A 25,105-nucleotide genomic window follows, 5' to 3' on the forward strand; every position below is an offset into this window, starting at 1 on the left:
AGTTATGTCATTTGGGTGGGGAAGGCCTCACTGAGAAGGCGACATTGGAGAAAAAACTTGGGGAAGGGGAGTGAGCCATGTGGATATCTGGGAAAGGGCCATTCAGGTAGAGGGAATAGCAAGTGCGAAGACCGTGAGGTGGGACTGTGTCAGGCGAGCTCAAGGAACAGCAAGGACTGGAGCAGAGTGGGCGGGAGGGAGTAGAAGGAAAGGAGGTCAGGCAGAAAACTGGGAGCAGGAGGGACCAGGGAACCAGTTCACAAAGGACCTTGTAAGCTGTTGTAAAGATACTGGCCTTTATGGGGAGTCTCTAAAGGACTTTAGGCAGAGAAGTAACATGGTCTGACCTGCCTTTTCAAAGAATCACTGTGATGAGACTAGACTCCATGTGTGGGCATGGAAGCAGAGAGGCCATTGATACAGCTGTTGCAGTAATCCAGGGGAAAGACGATAGTGGCTTAGACCAGGGCGGCAGCAGCGCAGGTGGTAAGAAGTGGGCGGTGTCCAGATGCGTCTGATGGCGGAGTGGACGGAATTTGCTGACAGCTTTAATGTGCAGTGTGAGATGAGGGGAAAAGGAGTTAAATGACTTCAAGGTTAGTGGTCAAGGAATGGAAAGATAGAATTGTCATTAACTGAGATGGCAGAACTGCAGGTGGGACAGGATTGAGGGCAGTGCCAGGAGTTCAGTTTGGGGCCCGTTAACATTATTTCCATCAGATGTCCAATGACGCTGTCGAGAGGAGCTGCATACCAGAGCCTGGGGGGTCCTGGCTGGAAGTGTACCAGGAAATAGTGGGGATGCTGAACTTGAGAGTATCCATTCCCTGGACACAGGGAGGCTCTAACCAAGGGTCAACCTACTCCTAATTAAACCCTAACTTAAAAAAAACACACAAAATCTCTTAGAAACAACCAAATTAAACCAGTTAACTATTGTGAGCCTTCGGTGGCAGAGATTTTGTAAGCCCAGGGCCTGGCATATAAAGTGTTTGCTGATGAATAAATAGATACTTCTAAATCAGTCAGAAATATCTTGGAAAGGAGTTTAAAGGAAATTTTTTCCCAACTGAGCAATATGTAAGTCAATATAGCACTCTGATGCCTGTTCTGGGCAGCGTGGGTGCGCTCTGGGCGATGAGGAGGAACAGCAGCCCCCGAGGAATGTATTGGCCCGTGGGAGGGAAAAGACAAATCCTCAGACACTTACGACACAAAGAGAAGGATAATAGGATCCTAAGAGAAGAAAGAATAAAAAAATCCAGTGGGCGATCAAGAAAGGTTTCAAGAAGGAGGCGGCATTTGAGCCACGCCTGGAAGGATGGGCAGGATTTCAGAAGCAAGGACTGGGAAGAGGGAAGAAGGCACTTGAACGGCAGGTGGTTCATTTTAGCTAGAGCATGATACAGGTAGGCATACAAATGTTTGAAAAGTCCGCCCTGGCCGGTGTGGCTCAGTTGGTCCTGTACACCGAAAAGTCATTGGTTCAGTTCCCGGTCTGGGCACATACCTAGGTTGCTGGTTCTATCCTGGTTGGGTCGAGTATGGGACACAGGAGGCAATCGGTTGATGTTTCTCTCTTTCTCCCCACCCCCCTTCTTCTCTATATAAAATCAAAAAAAGTATGTCCTTGCGTGAGAATTTTAAAAAATGTCTGAAAAGTCTTTGCCTCCATTCTTGAAACTTATTTTGGGTATAGAATTGAAAATGTTTTCAGAAATGCCCCTAAGACCTTCCCTTTATTGCTGTTCTAAGCAGTTTTATTGTGATATGCCTTAGCATCATTTTCTTCATGTTTCTTGTGCTTGGGTTTTATTGAGCTTGTTGGAGATACAGGTTTATGGTTTTCATTAAATTTTGGAAAGCTTTCTGCCATTATTTCCTCAAATATGTTTCTGTTCTTTCTGCCAACAAGAGACTCTAATTACACATGTATTGGGCTTCTTGAAGTTGTCCCAGAGCTCACTGATAATCTGTTTACTTTTTAATCTCTCTTCTCCATGTGTTTCATTTTGGCTCATTTCTGTGGCTGTGCATTCAAATTCACTAATCTTCTGCAGTGTCCAACCTGTTCTTAGACTCCCCTTCAGTGTGCTTTTCCCCTCAGACACTGTAATCTTCATTTCTAGAAATTTAAATTTGGTGTTTTTTATATTTTTTATGTTTCTATATCTAACATGTTCAGTCTTGCCTCTAGCTTCTTGAGCATTTGGAATACAGTTTAAATAGCTGTTTTATTGCCTTTGTCTATGAATTCCTTTATGTAGGTCATTTCTGGGTGGGTTTTGATTGATTTTTCCCCCTTATTATGGGTTGTGTTTTCCTGCTTCTTTGCAGGCCTGGTAATTTTCTAGTGGATGCTGGACATTGTGAATTTTACTCTGTTGGGTGCCATTGCTCAATTGGGCTTCCTCTAATTGCCAAGAAAAAGCAAGCACGCAGCCTTGGGTAAGTTCCACATGGCTGACCATCCTAGAAATGACACACTCCAACCTTGTACCAAAAAGGTCCAACTGTCTGTTTAGCACCCAAATAAGAAATCAAAGGAAACACAGAAAAGAGCAGAAGATAAACCCAGTTTGAATCCAGGATGCTCATGAAGAGAAGGTGACCTTTTCTCCTTCCTGCTGGCGGATAAAGAATTGACTCATTCACAGCTACTATGTGGAAGGCTCTGGGCTATGTGATACAGCTATAAAAATAAGTCATACACTTCCCTTGCCTCAAATGCTTAGATTAGTGAGGAATAAACAAGTAATCAGGCAACGGCATAAGTGCCCTGATGGGAAAAATGTGGGTGCTGTTGGACCACATACGAACACCTCTGACCCGGGACAGGAGGAAAGACTTTCTGGGAAAGTGACACCTAAGCTACAACTAGGATGATGCACAATGTGAGAGGATGACTAGGAGTTTTGTAACATTTTTCTGATTGTGAATATATCCATTTATATAGTTAGGTAGAAAATACAGAAAAGTACAAAAATTGTAATTTGTAAATTATTTTGCAAATTAGCAAGTTGAAGTAGCATGGTAACTTATGGAGAAGCTACCCTGTGATCCTTTTTACTTTGTTATTTTAAACTGATAAACAATCATAAGGAAAAGAACACAGAGATCCCCACCTCTTTCGTCAGGGCTCTGTTCTCAAGGTCTGAGCTTGCAGGGAGAGAGAGAAAATGCAGATCCTGGAAGACACTGGAACGGGCCCATGTTTTGATGGTACAGGTAGAATTTCTCAAAGTGTGGGTAGGGCCATCTGCATCAAAAAGACCTGGGATAATCCTTTTTAAAGGCTGCGGTCTGGGCTCCATCCTGCCTCTCTTGAGTCAGAATTAATGGAGGTTGAACCTGTGAATCTGTATGTAAATTTCTCCCTAGGTGATTCTAACACACCCTAAATTGGAGAATCACAGGCCTGGAATTTAGCCAGATTGGGTGGGAGAAGGGATTAGAGGATTGGTAGTTAGCAAGGGATTAGAGGATTGGATTAGAGGATTGGATTCCCGGATGTGTTGGATCGGTAATACCAGGGAGGAGGCTGCAGGTGTTTGGTTATGGTGAGGGTGAATATTTTTTTCATGTTTATTAGTTATTTGAAAATTTTCATTGTGTGAGTTTTGTTCATTCGTGTTGAGCTTATATTTCAACTTTTAAAAATATTTTTCTTACTAATTTACAAATAACCTTTTATAGGAAAGTTATTAGCTTTTTGTGTATTACACATGTAGCCATATTTTCCCCTTAATAATGTTCATAACAGTTTTTGAGAACTTACAACTCACCAGACGCTGTGCTAAGAGCTTGAGGTATGTCTGTCAAAACGGTCCTTACCTATGAGGTGGTCACCATTATTATCATTATCATTCCCATTTTACAGACAGGTCACTGAAGCTTAGAGAGGTTAAGGAACCTGTTCAAGATCCTAGAGCCATTGAGTGAAGGAATCGGAACTCAGAGCCGACGGAGCGCGTCTGACTCTGAAGCCCATGTTCTTTGGCCTTGGGTGTTACCTGACTTTTACTTTTGTCTCTAGATCTTTTCATGTTTATACGTTTTGATGTCATCAAATCTATAAAGCTTTTCCTCTATACGCTCTTCTTTTGCTTTCTTGCTGAGAATGTTCTTTCCTACTTCAAGATCTCCAGATCCAGGTCACCTATATTTTCTCATAGTTACACATAATTTCATTTGAAAGTTATTCCATTGCATTCGTATGTGTTTAAAATATACAAAGATAAAAAGACCCTTTCCCCTTTAAGAAACCATCGGTTGGAATGAGTTGTAAAATTGCTGAACTCAAACATAGGCAATTTTACCACAAAACAACTCCTTAAAAATAAAGTGCAGATGAGGATTTGAGGTTAGTAACTTGATATTTGGCTGCTACTTTTTCTATTTTATGATGGGAGAGCCGTCTCAGGACGAGATGCAGCGTGAATAGATGTAACACCACATTGTCTCCGTGTCGTGTGCTGGAGGAGGGCCCCAGCGCCAGGGCTGGCCCAGTGGTTTTGGTGCCTGAGCTGCGTCAGCCAGGGGGTGCCAGCAGGCGTCCTTGCGGCCAGTGGCTCTCAACTAAGCGGACAGCGGGAGGAACCACAAAAGGACTGGCCATTCCCGAGATGCAGCCCAGAGGCAGCCTCTCGGCTGCGACCGGCTGAGGCGGAGACCCTGGGGCTTGTTAGCACCTGAGGAGCTCCTGGGGGAGAAGGGGGTTGTAGTGGCCAACGGTGGCTTCTAGTTAGTGGGTTAGGACACTTACCAATTTGTATCTGGTCGTTTCTATAAATCTTACTCTGTGTTACATTTTGAATTCAGTTGAGAAACCAAGCTAGTAATTAGACTTTGGTTAAATACCTTCATTAAATAGTATGAACTGATTTTCAAAAAAACAGAATCAGCTGATTTATGCTCAGATCATGAAACAACGTGTTTATGTAACACCATACGTATCAACATACGAAGTGGTTTTTACAAGGACTTGCTGGTTTATTTACTGCTCATAGTCGTCCCTGGGGTGTGCCTTGGGCCCAGTTTTGTCAAGGGGCTGGGGAGCTCATGCAGGACCCTGTGCAGTCCACTAGTGACACCAGACATCTGCCGCCCCCGTTTGCCCCGGGTCGGAGCCTGAAGAAAGCCTGAAGCACACCTGGGGGAGGACATGCTCCTTCAGGGACTTCTGTTCTGCATTTTTGGATGTCCCCAGTGTTAATAAATGCCAGGCTGGGCTGTTTCCCAGCCGTAAGTAATTTTGCTGGAGACCTTGGGTGAGGGCATTTGCTGGAACTGCCCCCTGAAACTGGCTTTGTTGGGGTGTCCTGAGCCCAGACCAGCTGCCCCAGCATCTGTGACTTCCCAATCTTTGAATGCAAGAGGACTGGCCAAGGCTCATGGGCAGACTCCAAACCAACTTCATTAATTATTTGTTCAGCACTTTATTAGCGAATCTAGGCAATGACCGAGGCAGGGTGAGGAGAGCCCTGGGAGGCTGCACTTAGGCTCCAGCAGTTCAGTTCAGCCACATGGAGCCTACTGAGCCAAGTCTGTGCCTTAGGGATGAATAATAGTCTGATCCCTGCTCCTTGGAGGGCAGATTGTCCTCTACCCTCATCCAGTTCCACTTAGCAAAGCACGAGGAGCTGGTGAGTACTACGTTTTCCCCATGGCACTGCATCTTCAGCGATGTCTGAGCCTCCTTTACCCAGTCTCTGCCTGCCTCACCCAGCCATGGCCAGTCCTGGGTGCAGAACTCCTGCAGGTGCCTCTCTCAAGAGAGCGGGGAAGGTTTGTGCTGTTCCTCTACAGGCCAGGGGCACGGCCATGGTGCCTGGTTTTGTAGTAATGTTGATGTGGGGCAGGAGGAAGACAGCCATGTCTCAGGGGCCCTAATAGCATCTCCAAGCTCCTATTTTCTAAGGATTGGTGGAGTGTCTGCCAAAGTAAAATTATCCTAAGCAAACAGGCACAAAGAGAAACAGGTAACCAACCATCTGCTAGATGTTCAGTTCCCATACACAGTGTTACTGCCAACCAGAAAGGAATATCATTGATTGAGGAGCACATTTCCCATCCAGTGGAGTGAGTAATCAATAAAGTATTTATTGAGTACCTACTATGTGCTTGATGTCATTCTGATTGGGAGAAAGGGAATGGATCAGTGCAAGGGGCAAACAGAAAAAGGTTGAAACAGTCCCTATGGATAAAGGCCTACCTGGTTAGAAGCCAGAGTAGCACTAAAAAATCTGTGCCAACGCCCAGCCACACACAGTGATGCTGCTGGGCTCAGGAGGGGGTCCCGTGGGAATCAGGGTCTTTGGGGAAGGGTGGGCAGGACTCAGCTGGGCTCTGAGGATCCCAAGCAGGATGAACCAGCAGGAGCATTAGGCCCAGTCCTTTGATGTAGAGTGGCTAGAGCTGGCTCCCTTGAGCTGACAAATGCCTGCACCTTGGCTGATCTTCCTGTGGGGCTGCAGCAAGAGATCAAGCCCCAGAATTTCACCACCGTACAAGCAAACACCACTTCCTGCTGGGGTTTGCAGATTGTTGTTGCCATGTCTTGGCCCCAGTGTGAATTCCTTTCCAAGGGATGAGCTGACCCCGGCTTTAGACCCTTGTGAGGTACTCCTCCAGCACCTGTAGTCTAAGCCTCAGGTACAGATGGCTGGGCCACCACATCTGTAGCCCCATCTCTGCAGTGCAAGGAATCTCAGTCAATGGCAGGCCGATCACCAGCTCCCTGGAGTTGTTTCTAAAGGATTGTCTGCATGCACTTAATAATAGCAATTTGCATAATTAAGGAGAGTCATAAAGAGTATTCAACTGCCTAAGAAAAATGGAATTTTAAGTTACAAAATAGGTCCTATCTGAAAGGTGACTTAGAATTGAAACAGCATCGTAGTTGGCAGACGGAGTCTGTGCTTAGGGAACTTCAGAGAAGCCGGACAGGACATGTTTCAGCAGTGTGCAAGGTTCGCTCCCTTACTTTTTCATGAATCAGTCCTGAGAGTAAAATGTGAGAGGAAGGGAGTTCAAGAGGGCAGCCAGCCAACTATCACGGGGTTTTGTGTTCAGATAAACACTGACAGCTCACCGCATTGAGCTCTGTTCATTGTGATGAGAAATACGTTTGACTAAACCTTTCACTTTCGCACAGAAAAGATTTCTCAATACTGATGCATTTTCTTTTTCTTTTTTTAAATATATCTTTATTGATTTCAGAGAGAGGAAGGGAGAGGGAGAGAGAGAGATAGAAACATCAATGATGAGAGAGTCGTTGATCGGCTGCCTCCTGCATGCCCCTGACTGGGGACCAAGCCCGCAACCCGGGCATATGCCCTGAGCAGGAATCGAACCCCGATCGCCTGGATCCTAGGCCGACGCTCAACTAGTAAAAATCTAATATTCTGTTCATATTCAAAGTATACCAAAGCAAAAATTAGCATTTCAGATTAAATTAAGACAATTTGTTTTGCAAAGTCTAGGCAGCATGGAAAAGTAGACGTGGGGGAAAGTTTATACTCAGCTCTGGAAGCTGGGGGTGAGCCCAGGCCAGCTACTGCACTCGCTTTCTCTGGCCCTCAGCTTTCTCATCCCTGTTCCCCTAACTCCAGGTCTCTGGGTGGCCCTCTCTGTCTCCTCCCTTCCATCCCCCAGTGGGAGTAGAGTTTGAAATCATCTGTCTAGTCTAACCCTCTCATTTTACAGATAAGTAAGGCCAAGCCCCACCCCAGCTCACCCAGAGTAGCTCTACTTTTATAGGTTTTATAATTGGGGGTTTGGCAATTTATGTGGAGAAAATAAAACTCTCATGACTAATGAACAATTTGAAAGTCACTGGACTAGACAACCATTCTATTTTTTTTCCATATTTATTTGCCCAGAAGCAACAGGGATCTGTCTAAGTTATTCCAAGTGATGGGGGTAATAGTGAAAGCGAGATATTTAGGCTCTCAGCATTCACATAATGCTGCCTTTCTGAATTACTGAAAACACAGCAGAGTAAAAATCACCAAAGTAAAATCCCAACATATCTTTTAAAACTATATAAACTAAGAAACAAAAATCTTTTTATCCCCTAGTCTCAGTCTCCAGGAGAAAAAAATCTCAGTTAAGGGTTTGTTTCATGATCATCCCAACTTTTCCCTGTGATTATCCAGACATATCTAGATATTCTTTTTCAACCAAAAAGTTGTTGTGGTATGTGGCCTGGGCTGCACCTTGCTTTTGTCTTTCCAGATTAGTACACATAGATCTACATCATTTCTTCTGTTGAACAAGTGCCTGCTGGTGAACATTTAGGTTGTTTGCACGCCTTTACCGTCATAATGTTGTCATGAGCATTCTTGTCCAGATATCCTTATATGCTCTTCCTACAAGTGAGATTCCTAATTCATAGCATTTTCTTTCTAACAGTACTGCTAAATTATATCCTATGTTTTTTTAGTTGGATTTAAAATCAGCTCATGCCATCTGCTGCCAGATTAGCAAAAAGTTCTTTATTTTTCTCCTGGGGCCCCTTCCTTGCCCATGAATTGCCCATGAATCCCACGAGTTCTGCTAATCCAGTGAGACTGGTTCCATGTTCAGAGGGGAATCTGGAAGGTCCGGTGAGGCCACCGGCAGGACCCATTTTGGCTGTCTTTTCTCCCATCACTAGCTTATATTGTCAGTGCTGATGACGAGTTCCCATGCAATGTGATATGTCCTTGCCCACTGCTGCATTGATCTTTTCACTGGGGAGATGACCCTCAGTGCTTCCTCCGGGGAGATGATTCCCGCTCCTCCGTGCCATGCTGACCAAGGATGCGCCAAGCCTGAGCTCTCTGTGTTCTTTATGTTGCGCTCAGGATGACGGCTGTTGTTCCCCTAGAATGTGTCCTCCCGGCCGGTGTAGCTGGGTTGGGAGGGCTTCTCACCAGTGCTACGGACCTTTCCTGCGCCTCACCCACCCCCTTCCCAACACTGTTGGATTCTCATTTCATAAACCCAGGTTAACAGTTGGCCATCGCCTTCTCTCAAGGCAGGCTCTCCCTGGGAGACCATTGATGTGCTTTCTGACTTGAACCCTATCTCCCCCGTGAAGTTCTGGGCCTGGAATCAGGCACTGTCCTCTGCACAGGGGATACAGACAAAAGAGAGGGCCAGTTCTCCTGCTCTCAAAATGCTTCCATTCATTTGAGAGCCGGGGCAGGTAATAAATAAATGTATGCATAGCATAGGCAAGACAGTGTGGGGTCATGAATGGTAAGTGTCACAAAGACAAAAAGCCAGGTGAGGTGATGGGGCGTAGCTGCCGGGCTCCTTTCAGTTGGGGAGTCGGGGAATGCCTCCTGTCAAGCTGACATTTATTTGAGCTGAGGCCTCAGTGAGGGTGTGGGCACTGCAAAGACCCTCCCATGGGAATGGCCAATGTAGCTGGAGCAGAGGGACAGGGCTAGGGTTGGGGGGATGGTGAGTGGCCTCCAGGCAGGGCCACATTACAAATGGATCATGCCAACACCCTCCAGGGCAAGGATCTCTAAGGCCTCTTCCAGCTTACGCCATTCCCCAATCCTAAATCAAGATTTGGGAAGCCCTCTATGCCAAATGTGACTCCTTAATTTGACAATCTAGATCTTGTGACTTTTAATTTTGGATTTTCTTATTTTCATCCAAATTCTTAATCATTAGTATCAAAAAAGCAAATGTTTTTTACTTTATGTGGCCACCTCTTCATACCCTATGTTTTACCTTGATACAATCTTATGCAGCCCACATTTGTTAAAAGAATATTCCCAAGTGATAGTCCCCAGTGAAAAGTAACACAATTTCCTGGTAAATATCTAAATTGACTTTTAGCATACAAATGAAGCCAAAAGGTCAGGAAATGAAATCTTCATCTTTTTATTTTAAACAGAATTTGGGCCTACCCCAGACCAGTAAGAATATAAAAGAGAAAGACTAATTTTCTCTATTGATGTTTCTGTTGTTTGAAACCCTCCTTCTGCTGTGATCCCCCAGGCAACAAATGAAGCATTGTAAAGTCTCCAATGGTCCTCTCAATGGGCAATTACACACTTTTTAGACAATAAATTTGTCATTCATGCAGCTGATTACATTCATTTATGAAAATGACTAAAAACAATGAATCAAATTTTTTTCTGTCTGATTCTGTTGAGAAATCATCAGAACCGTAACAAAAAGTGTAGGAGACCTGGAGCCAGGAAACCTGGAGCTGAGCCCAGCTCTTCTGTGAGCGAGCGTGTGACCTTGGGAAAATGAGGCCACCTCTCTGAGCCTCCGTGCTCTTATCTGTGTAAAAGGGAAAGGAATAGGCCCAATATACTAAAGCTCAGAGTTGTTGGGGTGGGGAGGGAAGGGTGCATTTTGGGGAGGGGCACCTGGATGTTCCCAGTCCTTAAGGTGGGGGTGGTGTATACGTGTTTGTTTTTATTACTCATCTTTAAATTGTTCATGCACATTCTATAGATTTGTGATGTATATGATGTATTTCACAGAAGATTTCTAACGCAGCCAATAAATACTGTTGACAGACTCCACAAAAAGTAAATGCAGATAGAGGTTTTTTCTGGACCTCCTGGCAAACAATAAACCTAGACAGAAGATAAAACAATTACCCCGTCAAATCAAAACATGTTCTTCTGAAAAAGAGTTTAATTGAAAGAGTGAAGATTTTGAGTAAAACAAAAGGGGGTATCATGCTTAGGACAGCTCCCTCCCACCTAGCCCTCTGTTCCTCCTCACTTGAGGTTTTTTTATATTTCTCTCCAGAGATGCCTGGAAAGCCAAAGATAAAGAAAGAATTTTGAAAGTGGCAAGAGAGAAAGAGGCACATTGAAGTATTTGTGTGTGTGTTGCTTTTTCTTTTTCCAATCCTCACCCAAGGATATGTTCTTATTGATTTTTAGAGAAAAAGGAAGCAGGGGAGAGAGGGAGAGAGAGGCACCCCAATCAGGGATCAAACAAGCAAGTAAGTCATGTTCTCTGACTGGGAATCAAACCCCTGACCTTTTGGTGTACAGGACAGCGCTCCAACCAACTGAGCCACCCGGCCAGGGCTGCGTCGCTTTTCTATATAAATGGAAATATGTTATATATGCTACTCTGTGTTTTGCATTTTTTCATTTATCTTGGAGAGCTTTCAATATCAGCCTTATGGATTTAAATTCTTTTCTTTTCCACAGTACCTCCTTGTATGGCTATGTTACACTTTATTTAACCAGACCTCACTGGTAAATATTTAGGTTGCTTTGCTCTTGCCCACATTTCTGCAACAACCATCTTTATGTTTACATCTTCTCACACATATACGAGTGCATCTGTAAATTCCAGAGTGTAATGGATGGATGGAAAGGTAGATTCATTTAAATTTTAGTAGCTATTGTCCAAATGCCCCCAAAGAGACAGCATATCCCTTTACACTTCCATCCATAGGACCCAAGAACGCTGCTTTCCTGGCATGCCTGTGACATGTGCCCTGTTAGTCTTTTTATTTACAAACCTAAGAGGTGAAAATAGTATTTCATTGCTTGGATTTGTTTCTTTAGCTCTAAGTGAAGATGAGGCACTCTTCTCTTTCTCTGAACTCCCAGTTTGGGTCTATTGCCCATTTTCTTTTGGTTTCTTGTTGCTTTATATATTGCTTCATAACAGCTCTTTATATACAAGTCCTTTGCAATTATTTTTCTAGGCTTGTGTTTCTCCTTTTTTGTTGCATGTAGTATTTTACCTCTTGCAGAAATTTTTAATTATTAGTCACATGTATCAGTTCTATCTATAGTATAGGGGTTGTTTCCTTCTTAGAAAAGTCTTTCCTGTTCTAATGCCATTATAAATATTTTCCCCAAGTTTTCCTCCAGTACTTTTGACTAGTTTCTTTTTTACTTTAAATTCTTTTCTTTTTTAAAAAAATATATCTTTGTTGATTTCAGAGAGAGGAAGGGAGAGGGAGAGAGAGATAGAAACATCAATGATGAGTCATTGATCAGCTGCCTCCTGCAAGCCTCCAACTGGGGATCGAGCCCGCAACCAGGTATGTGCCCTGACCGGGAATTGAACCATATCTCCTGGATCCTAGGTCGATGCTCAACCGCTGAGCCGCACCTGGCCAGGCTAAATTGTTTATTAATATCATTTAATTAACTCATTTAGTGTAAGGAATGAAGTAGGGAATTCAGCTTTTATTTTGTCCTGGTATGTCTATCCAGCTGTGTCAACTCTGTTTCTTAACTAATACATTTTCTCCCCACAGCTTTGAAATGCCACATTATTTGTGTCTAAAAATTGCTGTTGTCTAGAAATTGAAAACTCTTGGATGGTAAATTGATAAATTAACTAAGTTCTTCTTAGTATATTCAAGGAACCATCAAAACAATAGCATAAATAGAGTGTACTTATCATGTTCTGGGCCTGTTCTAAGTGTATTTCCTTATTTAATCCACATAACCATGGTTCAAGGTAGGTGCTATGAGCTCTATTTACAGACAAGGACACTGAAGCACAGAGAGGTTAAGTAACTTGTCCAAGGTCACACAGCTGGAATGGCAGAGTCACAATTTGAACACAGGCAGTTTGACTTTAGAATCTGTGCTCCTATCCATATACTCTGCTGCCTCCGTGAAATAGAAAACACTTTTGCGTGTGCTTCCTACATTCCAGGCACTGTTCTAAGAATTTCACATACAACAATTTTATTTACTCTTCACAACAATCCTAAGAAGTGAGCACTACTACTCTCCCCATTTTACAGACGAGCCAACTGAGGCAGAGTGTAACTAGAGGACAGACAAAAAGGGAGGGGGGAGTGTGCGGTGAGTCCAGAGAAGGAGGAATTTTGCTCCATCTTTAGAGCAGCAAAGATCATAGATGTGTTTGAATCAGGATGGTCCCCATCAGATCGGGTTTCTGTGAAGCTCATTAGGAGCACAGTGGGTGTCCAGGACCCAGCTATCAGGCTAATACCACACTGCAGTGACACCCCCCACCCCCACCCCAAGTGTCCATCCAATGAATGGCAAGTAGGCAGCATCCACCTGGCATGACAATTACTGCCCTCTGGGGCCAGGGACAGAGCTCAAGACAGGTGCTTATATTGTTTACATTTTCAGAGAAAACCAAAGTGTCAAGAGGCTGAGTACCTTGCCCCTGCTCACCCAGCTAGTAAGTGCTGCCTCCTAACCACTAAGCCTGCCGACCCTCTTTATTCGGCCCACAGGTTGAGACCTTTAGACGCTGAGGGGCTGGCTCAGTACAGCATTGAAACTGGAATTTGGCAATTACTTCACCATCCTCTTGTCTTCTCCGATTTGATAGAAATCAAGGAGATTCTATTGACATCGTTGATAGATGAGCTTCTGATATCAAATATCTTCAGATCTTTTAAAGGTTTCCTTTCTGTCTTAGGTTAACTTTTCCTTAGACTTCTGCATATTCTCCCAAAGTCACTTTGTGAATTTTTATAATTGCTTCCTTCTTGCCTGAGTAAAGGGCAAGTTCAGGGCCCACCGCCTGCCGTGCTGCTGCTAATCACAGCCTCTCTCCCTGCAGATCCGAGTGATGGTGGACCTGTGCAACAGCACCAAGGGGATCTGCCTGACAGGTAGGCTGCCCCCGCTCACCAGCAGCTGCTCGCGGGATCACCGGTGTGCTGGCCAAAGGGGGGGGCAGAATGAGCTCCTAGTAACACTTAGGTTATAAAAATACATGCCGGGCCCAGCTGGGCGTGCCTCAGGGGTTGAGCATCAACCTGGGATCCAGGAGATTGTGGTTTGATTTCTGGTCAGGGCACATGCCCAGGTTGCAGGCTCGATCCCCAGCTGAGGGCGTGCGGGAGGCAGCCGATCAATGACGACTCTCTCATCACTGATGTTTTCTCTCTCTCTCTCCCTCTCCCTTCTTCTTTCTGAAATCAATAAAGATATATATATAGTTTAAAAATACTTGTTGGTTTACTTTTAGCAAATGTTTTAATGGCATGAAAATCAATTATAACACAATTATGAAAAATAATATTTTCAGTATTGCCATAAAAATACAGCCATGGAGAGTAATGAGATAAGTAGAAATGTGTGGTACCTTGAACCAGAGCCATAAATGTTTTTCTATTCCTACTGGTTTTTAAAAGGGAAGAGAAAGGAAAAAGACCTCGCTAAGTGCTAGAGTTCTCTTACCAGAAATAATTATTTCCCTACATCATACACATAGGGTACATGTAACATGAATGGGAAGCTCTAGAAGCAAACTGCTAATTAGTTAAAAAACACTTTTTCTGAAGTATGGTCTGTGCGGTGTCTACTGTGTGCTGGGTGGGACTGGCCGCGGTCACACGCTGACCCCTCCACTCAGTGATTCAAGGACAAATAGACAGGAGAGAGGGGATCGGCCCCCAGGCAGAGCAAGACTTGGGACAAGGAGTGGTTGATGGATGGGGCCGGAGTGGTTTTGATGTGCTTGTCTACACCTGAGTCTGACAGAGTCCTGCATCTCACCTGAGGGGCACAGTGCCTGCCTCCTGTCTTCAGAGCTGGGAGCAAGGAATCCTGTGCACTACCCCCACCCCCACCCCCAGGATGGGCTGTAGAGCCTGATTTCAGACATTGCATTTCCTGCCTCTCCGAAGGGATTGCAGCACTCTGAGAAAACTGGAAGAAAGAACCCTTTTTGCATTAAAAGTCTTTTATGGTGTCCTAGTGGGCTTGCTCAGTGGTTAGAGCTTCCAGCCTGCAGACGGAAGGGTCTGGGGTTCAGTTCCAATCAAGGGCATCTTCCTTGGTTTCAGGCTCCATCCCTGGCCCTGGTCTGGGCATGTGTGGGAGGCAACCAGATGTGTATTTCTCACCTCTCTCTCCATTCCACTCTCTCTGAAAAGCAATGGAAAAATATGCTCGGGTGAGGATTTAAAAAAAAAAAATCTAAAAAAGAAAAAATAGTCTATTATGGAATAAATGCATGCTCCCGTGGACTTTACAATGTAATCGGCAACTCTGAAGGCTTCTGAAGCTTTGTTGGGCTCCTCAGTCCATGGCCTGGGCTCTGGGGAGGTCCCATGCACGCTGCACTTGCTCCCAGGGCTGCACTGGCAGAGGCTGAAACCCTGCCCGCTGCCTGTTGAGTAGTAAGAGACTTCACCCTTCTCGGCAGTATTCTCCCCAGTACCTGTGTGCAGTAGGCCCTCAATGGGAGTTTGTCGAATGACTAAACCTGGGTTTTATGTGTGTGATTAAATGGGGGGGGGTTGGGCTGGTAAGAAAGATGCTTCCCTGAGGAACCCCGAGTCCCAGTCCGACTCTCATTCACTGGGTTTGGCCTCCAAGAGAAAAGCCGTGATCTGGTGGCTGCTTGGGAAGTGCTAATTGAATTACTCAAGTCACATTTCAGCCCTCACAGAAAATTAAATATCTTCAGAACAGCTTGGTCCTTTTTTCTGAAACTCTTGTGGCTTAAGCCTTTCTTCCCTCTCTGGAAGCCCCTTTTCAGAGTTCCCACGTGTGACAGTAATGAGGGCTGGAGAAATGCTCAGATGGATAGATTCACAGGCACAAAAGCCCCGTGGAGAGGCCTCTTCCTTTCTGATTTTTATAGTGATAGAGGAGGGCCCTACTGTTAGGTGAATGTGCGAGGAGGGAGCTGTTGAGACCACTTAGGGGAGATGGACGGCAGGGGGGAGCGCATCCGCGCAGAAGCAGGTTGAGGAGGTTATTCTTTGGCACCTCCAAATGCTTTTCAAAACCTCCTTTCACACCAGCTTCAAATTGGGCCTTCTTTCACGCAGAAAGCTCTTCTGTTAAAACTTCGGTGCGAAAAGCACAAGTTCCAGGGTGAGGTGGTGCCTTGGGATAGGCCACGCTGCCTGGGTTGGGGGTGGGAAGGTCACAGGACCCAGGACTGAATTGGCAGCTTCACGGGGAGGGGAGGGAGCCTTGGTCCAGGCCAAGGGGATGCGGGCAGGAAGCGTCACCAGGGCAGACCCTGGGCTTGGGGCCTGAGAATGGGATCTAGCTTTACACTGGGCTCATCCTAGAGAAAGCAGGTGCTTGTGACATGAGCCTGGTCCAGCTGTGACCATGAGACTGCTTTCCTGTTCCTTTTCCTGAACTCAGCTGTGGTTGCTATGGGGACAGGGATAGATGCTGGGTAGTTTAGTGGAGCCTGTGACATCTCAGGTGAACATGAGTGCAATTCACTAGCTACAGTAACTAGGGGGGTTTGCCAGTACAGAGTTTGTCAAACCATGTAGGCTTTTCTGGATGCATCTTACCCCTGAGCCCAGATTTCCTTGGGACCCCGGAAGCATATCTTCTGGCAGAGCAGGGGTCTTGGAGAAGGCAGGTTCTTGGGTTAGTCCCCTCTCCCCCTGGCCCCCCATATGGACTCGTTGGGAAATCTCTACACCATCGCATTGCTGAATCGCTTGTCAGGGCAGGCACACTTCTAATCCAGTGTTCATTCTCCTTGCAGCCCAGTGACCCCAACCCAATGATGACACGTGTCACTACCCTTTATCCTATAGCCAGGCAGACATCAATAATGGATCCCAGCTGCAGCTGAGCATGGCCTCATGTCATTCTTTCCTGGTGCTCCAGCAAACAACTAATTGGTTAGAATTGGCACTTGAAATAAAACCTATTTGCCATCCCTACTCTTAATTTTTTTAAGGTTGCCATCATTCAAAGTTGAAATGCACCAAATAGATGAAATTGGACGAAAGCTGCAGTTTTGTGGGTTTTTTAAATTTTTATTGAATTTATTGCGGTGACATTGGTTAATAAAATTATATAGGTATCAAGCGTACGGTTCTATAATACAAAGCTGCAGTTTAATGGGGGCATGTGAGGAAAGAAACCTTTCCAAGTCAGGTGCCTTAGGACTCGCCCCATAGCAGGTGACAGGTAGCTCTGGAGGGTGTACCAGCACTCACAGAGTGGGAACTGAGGCCTCAAAGCTGTAGCCAGTGCAGCCTTTGGTAAATGGATGGGCAGGTCATTCTTAGCTAGTGCCGCTGATCATGTTTCATTCACTGGCCTCCCTAAGCAAACTAGCTGGGTTGGATTCGGCTCCAAGTGTGAGAGCTTGGGACCCTTCAGGAGAATCATGCATGTATGACTCCCAGAGGGAAGGGAGACCACCTGTCCTTTGGCTAGGGCTCCTGGCTGGCTTGAAGTTGTGGCCGGCATGAATCCCGAGCCCCGGGGGTGCTTGCTGGGGTAAGAGTGGAAGAGAATCAGGATGCAGACCTCAGCTCTCAGATGTGCTCCAGGCCTGGCAGTATCAGGTTTAGGAAGCTGTATCTTTCACCAGCTCTTCCTAAAGCAGGAGCAGAACCAGACCTCACTTTCTAAAATGTTTCTATTTGAGGGTTTTTTGCTTCTTTTTCCCCTTTATCAGCAAGACTTTGGGAAATGTGTAGTCACTTCCTGGGTCATTGCTGTGCTCAGCAGGTGCCTTGGGTCATGCAGCACCTGTTCTGATGCCGTCCCAGGGTGAGAGGGGAGATACTAATGGGAAGTTAGAGACAGGCACCTTCCCTGTGATTTGGACTGACTGTGGTGGGAGAAGCCAGGTGGATGGGCTTTCCAGAAACCTGTAGCTTTAGCCACAGATCAGTGCCCACCATTGAAGACAGGAATTGAGCCTTATACTTGTTTATCACTCATTGCCTGGAACTGTGGTGCCTATATTTCCTCTTTCAATTCAGATTCTTCTGTTTGCTAGTAGCAGGAACCCTCTAGAGCTTATTTGGAGAAAAAGAGATGGGGGTTTACAAATTACAAGGATAGAGGGGTGTATTTGTCAAGATAGGTTACCCCATATTCTGGTAACAAACTAAAGTCTCAGTAGCTTAGCACAGAACAGGCTTATTTCTCCACCAAGTCCAGCAATGTTGGGCTGACTCGAGGTAGTTCTGGTGACTCAGGGATCCAAGCTGCTACCATTTTGTGGCTCCATCATTTCAACAGCAGGCACCAAGGTTTCCCCCAAGGGGCAAAGAGAGGACCAAAGGTGCTTTCAAAGACCAGGCTTGGAAGCATCTCACTACTCCCGACCCCATGGGTCCCACTGGCCATACCCCGTCCTTCACTGTGCCCCAGCCTAACCTCTGCAGGACTCAGTGCAAAGTGAAAATACAGGGGCCCTTGTTCGAAAGGCAGGAAAAAGCTTTCCTCCTTTCTCCCACAGTCTCACCTACAACCTGCCATGGTGGGGCTTTTGTTGTTTGCTATTTAATGTCAAACTCCCTGAGGTGTGGGTTACTCACCTAGTGAGTACAGATCCTCAAAGGACAGGGGGCCTCACCCTGTGACACAGGCATGTGGGGCACACACCTATCCCCAGCCTTCCCTGCACTCACGCCCAGGTCCCCACTGGGATGAAAGGTGGCAGCAGTCACCAACGGGGCAGGGAGTGGGGAGAACACACATACATCAAGGGGCAGGGAGCAGGCAGAAAACCTGTCCTGGGGAGGCAGTGAGGCCAGGGGAAGTGGCACCACATACAAATCGAGGCTCCAAGTCCCTGGGACATGTGCCATTGTCCCATTGGACTTCATTTACAAACCACAGATTCAAAGGTAAAATTATTAAGAATTTCTAGATGGCAACCACAGAGCATTACACCCAAGCACAGGGCCCTTCTGAGTATGGGGCCCTGTCAACTGCTCTGAGGGCCTGCCCAGGAAACCAGCCCTGGTACAGTGTTAGCAAGAGTGTCCCTGCCCACAGGTATTCTTAGAGGGTCTGTAATTCAGAAAAGAAGCGTCAGGAGCTGAGAAACAGTATTCTAAATGCCCAGTTGGCACATAAGATAATGTGACATTTGACGTTATCATAATGCCTCATATTTGAGCTCTTTCCAGGCATAAGGAGCTGTTGGGCAGCTCAGTTGGCGTCCTGAGAAGACAGGGGGACAGAGGCCCACTGTCACTAGAGCCCTCTGCTTCTGGGCTCTTTGGAACTGTCTGTCATCTTTCTCTCTCTTCTGAAATTCTGTTCTCCAAATAGCTTCAGGGCAGGGCAACTGCTGGATTGCCACCTACGCTTTCAGATCACTCTCTCTCTTTCCTGGTGCCTCTTCTATCACCTGCCTCCCCCCAGATGGGGTGTGTCTCCCACCCCAAAATTAGGCTGGCCCAGAAATTTTTCCCTTTCATCAAAACTAATAGCTCTCAACCTTTCTAGGGTCAGGGACCCCTTCAAGGATCTGCTGATAGTGACTGATTCTTTTCCCAGAAAATTTTCACATCAGGTATGGGGGGAGGGAAGGGCACCCAGGACCATCTGCATCCCAGTCACCTGTCATGCTTGGTAAAAATCCAGGTTCCTGGGCCTCTATATCCAAACTATATTCAAATCTCCGGATGGAACCCAGGTAGCTGCGTTGTAACAATCATTCCAGGTGATTCTGTGGACACAAATGACTAATAACTGTAGCCATAGGGTGTCCATGGCTCTTTTGTCAGGAAACCCTAATCTAGGCACTTCAGTCTGGTGACACCCTTGGCCATGGCTAATGTGTCCTAAATATATGGCTCTAGCCAGGACCTCTCTCCAGTAGTCCCACTGTGTGGAAGTGGTTATGAGACTGACCTGGGAACTTTGAATACGATTATATACAGGTGATTCTTACTTACTTTTTTCCCTGCCAATCTGCACATCCGAATTGGCTGAATCTGCAGTCAGGAATGATGACTGAGTTCTTCAGACCTCTGTAGGCTGTCCAGGTCACCCCTTCACGTGTGTGTGTGTGTGTGTGTGTGTGTTTGTGTGTGTGTGTGTGTGTGTGTGTACCCCATCTTGTGGTAAAGTCATGTAGTACAGGTGATACTAATCCTACAGAATGTGGTGCCTCTTTCAGCAAATCATTTTTGCCCGAAGTAGGACTATATGTATTGAAAGCATAGCTTCAGACACGTGTTCTTCCATGAGTCCCATGTATGTAAAATAGCCTCTTTCTGTTACTACCCTAGGCCTTCCTTGCCTCCTATCCAACCAGACACTGAACCCCGCTCGTTCTGCTGAAACACCTCTGGAAATTCTAGCTTTCTTGGCAACTCTGCAGTCGCCAGCCACATTTATCCGTAACCTTGCCCCTAATTTTAACTACAGCGACCCTCTGGGCATTTCCCCCCACCCTCTCTTTTCCTCCCCTCTTTCTCTTTCTCATCGTGTTCCCAAGTTCTCTTCGACTTCCATCTTCAGTCTGCACGGGAGATCTCAAGTGCACCGACTTCACGGTGTCACCTCCCTCCCCTGCTTAAGAATCTGCTGCAGCTCCCTGCTTTCTTACCGTCCACACCTCTCTGCTGGGCGGTCAAGGGCTGCGGCCCCACACCTGCCCCACCAAGTGCTTCCTCAGCCCCATTTCCACACACCAGCTTCACCAGTCTTCCCCCTTTCTCACCCTGAATCATGCAAGTGCCCACCTCTGTACTTTTGCTCCTGCTGGTCCCCTTCTTAGGATGTCCAGGCCTCACCCCTGCAGCCAGCTCAGGCCACTGTGTCTTCAGTGCCCCAGCTCGAGGCTCACCCTCTCTGGAGGCCGCCTAGACAGCCGTGTGCTCAGACTACTGCCCCAGGACCCTTTGGGGGGTTGCTTCTCTGTAGCTCCCTCACATTGCATTGTGATTGCAAAGTATCTACCCTCCCCAGGTAGTTTGTAAACACAACAGACACAGGGGCCAAGATTGCTGCTGCTTAGTGAATTTGGGTGCAAGTAGTAAGTGCTTAGTAAATGATGATTTTTCAGAAAGGTCACAAGCTTGGATTCATGGAAATCTTTCCACTGCAGTATTGGTAATCATTACATGCAGTCTGGAGAAGCAGAAGGACCTCATCTGCTCCTGCTACAACCTCACTAGCTTGTCTGAGTGCTCAGATAGAATAATTGATTATAAGACTCTCCTATTTGTGGAAGCAAAATCTTTTTGTTAGATTATGTGTAAATGATTCATCTGAACCCCCTTAGATTTTCTGGGTAATTACACACTAAGGAAAGTATTTGTTACCTGACCTAGGCTCTCAGTTTGTCTCAGGCTATTTCATGCAACAAAATAGAGACCTGGTGAACCAGCTTCTGATCTCAATTCCTCTCGGCAGCCTACAGGAGACAAACTGTCTGGATGCAAGCCCTTGGGACTGCTCTCATGACAGCCAGACCTCAGCCCTGCACTGACAGCACTGCCATTTGCTGACGCTTACCTGGGCCAGGGCTGTGGTGCCTACCTGTATTGTCACCCAGCCTCATTTAATGAAGTTGATTGCTTGAGAGATGACTGATTTCTGAATCAATAAAATTATTCTTGGTCCATTGAAACTTAAACTGAAGTGGTTTTGATTGGCAAATGGGCCTGTGTTGAATTCATTTTAAGACTCTTTTGGGTAAATATACTGAGTTCTAAATAAAAGGCATGGGATGGTTCCTTGCCAGTACATTTTAAGAGGGGGAAGATGTTTTTTGGGTGTGGAGCTGGCTTTGCTTTCTTCCACCTATAGTTGATCATTTAAATTTCTTTTTCTATTGTAGGACCACCTGGCCCACCAGGTAAGAGCCCATGGCCTTTCCTAGTTCATAGGGGGAAATATGGGTGGCTAACTCCCCAGGATCACTCAGAGGGACTGAGGTGAGGGAAGAGGAAGAGTTTAGATCCAACCCCAACTATCACTGTGTCCCCCCTTCTCTCTACCTCAATCATGAGCTCTCCTGCCCTTCCCCCTTGAAAACCCACCATCGCCATTCCCTACCTGTCACTGCCTCAGGGGAGGGTGAGGGCAGCAAAGGTAGAGAAGGAAGGGAAGACGCAGGAAAGGATCTGGGAGAGGCGTTGATGCCGGCCCAGTTTCACTGGCTAAAGGAAGCCACCTTAGCTTCAGTTAAGAGATTTTTTAAATGTTCTTGTTTCTTGTGTTTCAATGCAGGACCTCCAGGAGTTGATGGGTTACCAGGGTATAACGGATCCGATGGACAACCTGGTCCCCAGGGCCCAAAAGGCGAAAAAGGAGCTAATGGAAAAAGAGGAAAAATGGGTATTTTGACAACTCGTTCATTATTTTCCTTGTTGCTTATCTCTGTCCCTGCATTTTGAATGGGCTACAGTGTATTCGGTGGCTATAAAGTGTTGCATCTTTGCAGGCAAGGTTGGTTCGGCCCTTGCCTGGAAGTTGCAGTGTTTTGGGGCCAAGGGCATGCTTTTTGGTACTGCCAATGGTTTATCTCCCTGGAACTCCCTGGGAACTGAATGCTCTGATGCAGACTGATGGATGGGGCAGGAGCCGGAGCCCTGGGCGGGGCACTCCATGGGCTGTGTGCTGGCTGGACTTGCCATGCCCCAGGTCATTTCCAGGGTCAGTTCGTTCCTTGCCCTCTCATGCCGCCTTCTGCCCAGAAACTGTGTTTGATTGAACATCAGTTGAGTGATGTCAGCCCCTGGTGTTCCAGGCTAGAGGAATAGCTGGAATGATTTGGATGGAATGGCAGCATCCAATCCTCCTTGAGGGCTGCCCTCAGGTTGTAGGGTCCCAACTGTCAGGGTCTCCTGTCCAGGGGCTGGAGGATGAGTACCAAGATGTGGTTGGTATTGTCAAGAGATTCCTGGCCCTGCTGTGAGCAGCAGCTTTGCCATCACCCAAGCCAAGGCTCAGATGCTCCAAGATATCAGGTGTGTCCAGGGGTCAGTGAGGAGCAGGGGCTCCTGCAGGGCCAGGCAGGAGGCTGGGGGATGGGCTAGGGCAAGTTCTATGGGCTCTGAGCTCCAGTCCTGGGGAGCCGTGGAGAAGACCTGCCTGGACAGATTTGCTAGAGAAAGTTGGCACGTGGCATGGTGGAAGCTTGAGCACAGGGGGTAGAGGCTGCTCAGGAGGCTCCTAGGAAGGCCTGGCTCTCAGCCGCTGTGCAGGTTGGAGGCTCCATTGTACCCTCTTGTTCATTTTCAACTTCTTGGCTCTGCTCCAGCTCACTTCAGCAGGCCCTGGGCTAGAAGAACTACTAGGAAATTCTTCCAGACAGCACAGTAACCGCTTCCAGCACCTCTGCTCTTAATCCCAAAGCAAGTTAAGTGAGAACCAGTGGAGAGGGGGAGAATCGTTGAGGGCTCTGCCACTTGGCACAGCCTACATGCTCACAGTCCCAGGGAGCAGCCTCTGACAGTGGGCAACTCGGTCCCAGTCAGCTCAGTCCTCAGAATTACGGAGCAGCAATGGATTGTTACGTGCTGGATAATAATTACCACTGTGAATGAACATCAGCGTGGAATAATGACCATCAGTGTAGAGACATTTGGTTTATCCTGGGATGCCCCCAGAAATGTGACCGGTCCTAAGGATTCAGCAGTGAGTAGTATGAGGGGCAGCTGAGGGGAGGAGCCACTTGCTAGCACTAGGAGTGGGGCAGGTAGGAAGGTGTGGTTTTCCATAAGGGTTGAGATCTCTGGCTTTGCAGAAATGTGCTTAGCATGCAGCCCACAACCCAGTGAGGGCAGAAAAGAAAAGGTTCATTCATTCAGGTAACGCATATTTATGTGGCAGGTATTGTTCAGATGCTGGAAACCCAGAAATGAAAAAGCTGACAACATCCCTGCCATCACATTCTAATCTGGGAAGATGAACAATCAATAAGATCAATAAGTAGAATAGATTGTCTGTTACATGGTGTTAAAGAAAATTAATATAGAGCCAGGAGAGGGCTTGGGGAGTGTGGGGGTTGGGGGGTGACTGTAGAGTGGGAAGCCACGTAAGACCCCTGAGAAGGGAGGTTTGAGCAAACACCTGGAGGAGGTGAGAGTGGGGTTCTGGGGGGGTGGGGGTTAGAGAAGGTTCCAGCAGACCGTGGGAGTGCAGCTTGCCCACCCTCGGAGTCAGAGAAGCCACAGGAGGCCAGGGTGGTGGGACAGAGAGGTAACTGTGGTCAAGTTAAGACCAGAAAGGAAAGAGTCCAAATCAGGTTGGCCCTGGACATTTGAAGAACTGTGGTTTGTACTTAGAGCGAGATGGGGAGGATTTATAGCAGAGCAGAGATCTGCCCTGCCTCATGGGTGAGACGATTGCCCTGGCAGCTGTGCTGGGGAGGCAGCTGTGCTGGGAGGAGCAGCTGTTCTGGGGGAGGCAGCTGTGCTGAGGGGGGCAGCTGTGCTAGGGGAGAGGCAGCTGTGCTGGGGGGCAGCTGTGCTGGGGGAGGCAGCTGTGCTGAGGGGGGCAGCTGTGCTGGGGGAGGCAGCTGTGCTGGGGGAGAGGCAGCTGTGCTGGGGGGCAGCTGTGCTGGGGGAGGCAGCTGTGCTGAGGGGGGCAGCTGTGCTGAGGGGCCAGCTGTGCTAGGGGAGAGGCAGCTGTGCTGAGGGGCCAGCTGTGCTGGGGGAGGCAGCTGTGCTAGGGGAGGCAGCTGTGCCAGGGGAGAGGCAGCTGTGCTAGGGGAGGCAGCTGTGCCGGGGGAGGCAGCTGTGCCAGGGGAGAGGCAGCTGTGCTAGGGGAGGCAGCTGTGCTAGGGGAGGCAGCTGTGCCAGGGGAGAGGCAGCTGTGCTAGGGGAGGCAGCTGTGCTAGGGGAGGCAGCTGTGCTAGGGGAGGCAGCTGTGCTAGGGGAGGCAGCTGTGCCAGGGGAGAGGCAGCTGTGCTAGGGGAGGCAGCTGTGCTAGGGGAGAGGCAGCTGTGCTGGGGGGCAGCTGTGCTGGGGGAGGCAGCTGTGCTAGGGGAGGCAGCTGTGCTAGGGGAGGCAGCTGTGCCAGGGGAGAGGCAGCTGTGCTAGGGGAGGCAGCTGTGCTAGGGGAGAGGCAGCTGTGCTGGGGGAGGCAGCTGTGCTAGGGGAGGCAGCTGTGCTAGGGGAGGCAGCTGTGCTAGGGGAGGCAGCTGTGCCAGGGGAGAGGCAGCTGTGCTAGGGGAGGCAGCTGTGCTAGGGGAGAGGCAGCTGTGCTGGGGGGCAGCTGTGCTGGGGGAGGCTTTAGGACAGAAGGGAGGAGGCTTTGAGAGGGGGGTGGCAGTGGATGGGTGAGGAGGTGCTGGATTCTGTTTACCTGTGGAGGTTGACCAAATCCTCATTTCCTGGAGATCCCATAGAAAGAGCAGCAAAGACAGAGACCTTCCCAGTGAAGGAGGCCTCCTGAGGTCAGCAATGTTAGAACTTAGA

General features: G+C 47.4%; 1 protein-coding gene across 1 annotated transcript in view; it reads left to right on the forward strand.

The window, feature by feature from the left end:
- The window catches only part of GLDN (gliomedin), a gene marked incomplete at its 5' end in the record, with an annotated part of 59,598 nt that overhangs the window by 11,795 nt on the left and 22,698 nt on the right, over positions 1-25,105 (forward strand). Inside the window, 3 exons of the mRNA XM_081134033.1 lie at positions 13,549-13,600; positions 21,520-21,537; positions 21,912-22,019. Coding sequence (XP_080990159.1) covers positions 13,549-13,600; positions 21,520-21,537; positions 21,912-22,019 — 178 coding nt within the window. The remainder of the gene's footprint in view (positions 1-13,548; positions 13,601-21,519; positions 21,538-21,911; positions 22,020-25,105) is intronic.

The sequence above is a fragment of the Miniopterus schreibersii genome (assembly GCF_964146895.1).
Source record: "Miniopterus schreibersii genome assembly, chromosome: 1".
Classification (NCBI taxonomy): Eukaryota; Metazoa; Chordata; class Mammalia; order Chiroptera; family Miniopteridae; genus Miniopterus; species Miniopterus schreibersii.